A 5,311-nucleotide genomic window follows, 5' to 3' on the forward strand; every position below is an offset into this window, starting at 1 on the left:
TTAGCAGCAAAATATAGGAAATTGTCCAATCAAGAGTTATTTCTCTTTTATTCCATAAAAAGTTATTGAAACTCTTCATTTTGTAGTCCTTACATATATTTATATATATATACATATATGGTAAGCTATCACTTAACCGAATTTTTTCCGATGTTGATTAACTATTAATGAAATAAATAATTCCCCCAATTAGCTTAATTTCTATCGATAAATTCTAGCTATTATTTGAGTCTATTTGAAAATTTCAATATAGAGGATTGAACTTTCTACACTACTTATGGCACTTTGTATGAGACTCAACCGATACATGGCTGGCTCCTAAATGAAATCTGCTATTTTTTTTAAGATTCATATATCTATCTTACCCAATAACCAATTCTCGTCAACTTAATTTTTTTTAAAGATGGAATAGCATGAAAATACAACTCAATTATTTCAATAAATAATAAAAGAAAGATCAAAACTTTAGAAAAACATATGTAATGATTCATTCATGGTTCTAAAACATCTAAACCTGCGTTACATGTTTTTACATATTCATTCTTTACCGTAATAATGCTTTTTCAACTCTATCTAAAATTGAATCTATTCAAAGCTAGATTAGAAAATTCTCAAATCTCTAGTTCCTTGGTACTAGAACTAATCAAAAAAGAGGCTTTAGTCCATTACTTTTCAAATTTTCAAAGTTACCAAAGAAAGAGCCAACTTCTAATTCTCATTCTAATGAGAATAAAAATCGAATATGACTATCATTCTTATTTCTCCCCACTCCACCTACAAATGCTTTTTTAGCACCATCCTTCATATCTTGTAACTTCAACATCCTCTCTTCTATGGTATCTTTCGCAATCATTCGAACAACTTTAACTTTCTCGGTCTGCCCAATCCTATGAACCCGATCCATGGCTTGCTCCTCCACTGCAGGGTTCCACCACGGTTCAAGAAAATACACGCGAGAGGCAACCGTCAGATTTATTCCCACACCCGAAGCTTTCAAACTCGCAAGCAAAATCGTCGCCCCGCCCACCACCGAGAACTCTTTTATAATCTTGCCTCTCTTTTTCGCATTCATAGACCCATCCAAACGTAAAAACATAAAACCGGCCTCTCTCAAAGGTTCTTCAAGCATTATCAACATTTTCCTAAACTGCGAAAAGATAACTGATTTCCTTGAAGGCTTCTCGTTTCTAGATTCGATTAGTAGTTTTAGCAGTAGAGAAACCTTTGTCGACAACTTGGAATTCGGAACCTTGATAGGTTCATCGTTGTCTGAGACATCTTGGGGAGCCGAAAAGAGATCTGATTCTGATAAAGGGTGACGGCACAATGGGCAAACACGTCTAGTATCCTTTAGTGTTTTCAAGATGCAGGCTTTACAAAATAAGTGGGCACAACACGTGATGATCATGTTTGTTGTCGGACACATACATATGGGACAATCGAAATCTTCCCCTTCTTGTAAAAATGCCACCATCTTTTTTAGTAATTCTGGATTGTTCTTCACATCTGCAACCACGCATAAAACAGAACCATTCAGAACTTTTCGGTTCTTTTAAACATTTTTAGTTCATATGCATGTTCTCTTGCATACACAATACTAGGTAAGGATTAAGGAAAATACCTTCTATTACAGATGGGAGCAAGAGTTTGATATCTGCAGGGCACAAAGCAACATCTAAACAGACCTGGCGTAGGCGTAAGATTAAAGTGAGTATACTCGTAAAATTGTTTGTTACTCTATTTAGACTCATATATTTCGAGACAATAACCCTTGCATCTTTTTCCAACTCATCGTACAAAGTTCGTTCAGATGAAGAAAGTTCCACATAGCAAGTCTCTATAGACTTCTCGGGCAGCAATCCAGCTAAGCTTCCTTCTTTTGTTCTCCTCAAACTCAATGTTGCTATCAAAGTCTGTCATCACAACAACATAACATCAATTGATTCACATGAAAATCATTGTATTTGTATCATAGAACAATACATAATCAATCACCTGCAAACGAGCGAGTCCCACTTGAAATTCTTGAGCAAGTGGTCTTGAAATCAACCTCCTCCAATAGCATCTTATTGAAAATGGCTGGAATCTTAAAAAGGTCATAAAAGCAAACAAATCAAAAGATCCATTCTGTACCGGTGTTCCGGTGACAGCCCACCTCATCTTAGCACTCAGGTTAGTAACAACGCGACTCTGTTGAGTTTTGAAATTCTTAATAACATGTGCTTCATCCAAAACAAGCCGCCACCATTCGATCTTCTTTATTGGCGACTCTTTCCAAGATTCTTCAGAAACTAGAGTTGCATATGTTGTTAAAACAATATCATATTTTTGAAGTTCTGTTGGATCATCAGTTCTTTCACCATGATACATATACATCTTCATGCTCCCTGGTTTGGTATGATCTCCTAATTGAGTTACCCATGTTGAAATTACAGATGGAGGACAAACAACCAAAGTTGTTTTCAAACTCTGTTTTTCTACCTTCAATTTCTTTCTTGAACTTTTAGTTGGTTGTTTATCGAAAGCAATCAAAGAAAGCAAAGTTAGAGTTTTACCCAATCCCATATCATCTGCTAAGATTCCGCCTCGCAATGGATGGGGACGGACTCTGGTCTGATGGTTTGTCAATACATTAACATAAACCCCATCTTTCTCCTCCCAAAAAGGAGGCAATTCGTTTGATGTTTCTTGGTGAACTAACCATCCCAAACCTTCTTTCTGATGAGGGAGGAGCTCCGATTTGATTATATCATATGGCGGTTCCAATTTCTCTAGCTCTCTCTTGCTTATTTTCTCGTTCATCAGTTCGAATATCTCATCCACCTCTTCCTGACTCTTCCCTTTTCTTCTCCCCCTCACCATTGCCGTTTCAGACAAGCTAAACCCAGCATCATTTTTAGATATTAACTGTAACCCACCTCTGGAAAGTTCTGATCGAACCGTGTTGAACTCCCCGCGTCGCGCGAAGATGTTCACTTGAACCCGGAAATCGAAACTTGGGCGGTCTTCCCTTACGGAATTGAGAGCGATGCCGTCGACTGTAATCAGATTCTGGTCGATAAGCGGTGCAAGAACAGACGCGACTATATTCTCTATATAACCCACCTTAATAGTACACGTATTGAATACCATAATTGCGTTGGGTTCGGAGGAATTCTGAGGCTCTCTTACCAAAACCACCATCTCCCGGCCGCTGATTTTTGCACCGTCATGCGTAATACCGTCGATTTGGCATGATACGAATCCAAGGAGGCTTTCAATGTCTTCTTCGTCAGAGTTTGAAAGATGGTCATTCTCATCCATAACTACTTCTTGGAATGGCGTAAAAGTTCCGGTGAAGATTTTGGAATTCGGACCGCTGCTTCTTGAGTGAAAGAAACCCCCCGCCTCTGTTTGAAATTTCACACTTAAACTTTTTAAAAGCTTTAATTAATAATTATCTTGATTTATGAGCAGTTAGGTTTGATTTGTTTATTGATCACTTAGTTTTTACTTTTTATTTTTCTTTCAATTTTCATATATAATTGTCATGTTTACGTTAATAACAGTTGTTATTATTATTAAATAAGGAAATTTCTGTGCTATTTATACGTATACAAATAAAAAAAAAATTAAAAATTATAATAATATGTATTTAATATTTAAAATTCTTAATAAATCATAAATAATATATTAAAAAATAAAACACTTTCATTTATCTAGAACCAATTTCATCGTAAATTTTTAACAAATATCATTCAAATACAACCTGACTTCTTTTATCCTTAATTCGGCTAACCATTCATCTCATTCCACATTTATTCACCTCAATAATCGTCCTCTAATATGTCACCTTACATTTTACTTAGGTCAAATCAACCGTCTCTATTTACTTTCACATATATATCCAAATTAACCAAAACTCTCGACCCGACAATCCGGACACTTTTAAAAATAAGTATCATTATATATATATATATATAAAAGTTAGTTAATAAAATTGAACTTATATTGTTAAAATGTCCTACATCAAATTTGATGTTGAATTTAAAATATAAAGTCTTATTAGCTTAGTTGGATAAAGAATTATACTTGTTTTTGTAAGGTTGCAAGTTCGAAACATATATATAGTATTTTTAATTTTATTTTTAACCGTTTTAAGTTTATGGGCGAGTCAACCCACAATCCGATTCAAGTATCCATTTACTCTCATATATATCCAAATTAACCACATCTCTTCATCCGGTAATCTGAATACTTTTGAAATTAAGCATCATTATATATATAGATTAACCACAACTCTCGACCCGGCAATACGGACACTTTTGAAATTAACATCAATATATATAGATTAATTAGTTAAAAAGTTGAACTTATATTGTTAAAATGTCCCACATCAAATTTGGTGTTGAATTTAAAATATAAAGTCTTATTAGCTTAGTTGGTTAAATGGTTGTACTTATTTTGTTAAGTTGCAAGTTTGAAACATATATATAGCATTTTTTATTTTATTTTTAACCGTTTTAAGTTTATGGGTGGGTCACCCACAATTCGACTCAAGTATCAATTTACTCTCACATATATATTTAAATTAACCAAACCTCTCGACCCGGTAATCTGGACACTTTTGAAATTAAGCATCATTATATATAATATATATATATATATATATTAGTTAGTTAAAAAATTGAACTTATATTTTTAAAATGTTCCACGTTCATCAAATTTAGTTTTGAATTTAAAATATAAAGTCTTATTAGCTTAGTTGGTTAAAGGGTTGTACTTGTTTTGCTTTGTTTCAGGCACGAACGACACGATCGACACGAATAGAATGATCATCACGATCGATGATATATCAAGCTCGCGGATCGCTTGTTGTGTTCGCGGTTGCTAGTCGTTTCGGGTCTCATTCGGCACAATCGGCACGAACGACACAAACAACACGGTATCTCTAATAGTCAGGTCGTTCATTCATCTGCAAAACCTGGTTGGAAGGTTAGAGTTTCTCATTTACCATGTTCTGTAATAGCTAGGGTTTCTGGTGTACCATGTTCTATAATTGTTCTGTTTTGTTGTTATTTTTCTGTTCTTCATTAAAATGGGAAGACAAAAAAATAATAAGGATAAGGAAGCCAAATAATTTTTATGGAAGGTGTAAGGGAGACAACTGAATATGAAATTGATAAGATTGCTGAAGAAATTATTCATGAAAGACAGGAATGCAACAAAAGTCAGGAACCAATTGTTGATAAAAATTCTGAAAAAAAATATAGCAGGAATACAGGGAAAGAAAGAAGAAATTTGGAAAGTTGGTTACAATGAAAAAACAAAT

At 34.3% G+C, this 5,311-nt stretch overlaps 1 protein-coding gene across 1 annotated transcript; it reads right to left on the minus strand.

Annotated features, from left to right (window-relative positions):
* Positions 1–599: 599 nt before the first annotated feature.
* On the minus strand, positions 600–3,303 carry LOC124935267 (putative SWI/SNF-related matrix-associated actin-dependent regulator of chromatin subfamily A member 3-like 1). Its single transcript, XM_047475715.1, has 3 exons — positions 1,996–3,303; positions 1,622–1,913; positions 600–1,506 (listed from the first exon to the last, which is right to left on the minus strand). Exons 1-3 carry the CDS (start codon positions 3,301–3,303, stop codon positions 716–718), a joined length of 2,391 nt encoding a protein of 796 aa, XP_047331671.1. The 3' UTR covers positions 600–715.
* Between the last annotated feature and the right edge of the window lie 2,008 nt (positions 3,304–5,311).

Source organism: Impatiens glandulifera, chromosome 1 (genome assembly GCF_907164915.1).
Source record: "Impatiens glandulifera chromosome 1, dImpGla2.1, whole genome shotgun sequence".
Taxonomy (NCBI): domain Eukaryota; kingdom Viridiplantae; phylum Streptophyta; class Magnoliopsida; order Ericales; family Balsaminaceae; genus Impatiens; species Impatiens glandulifera.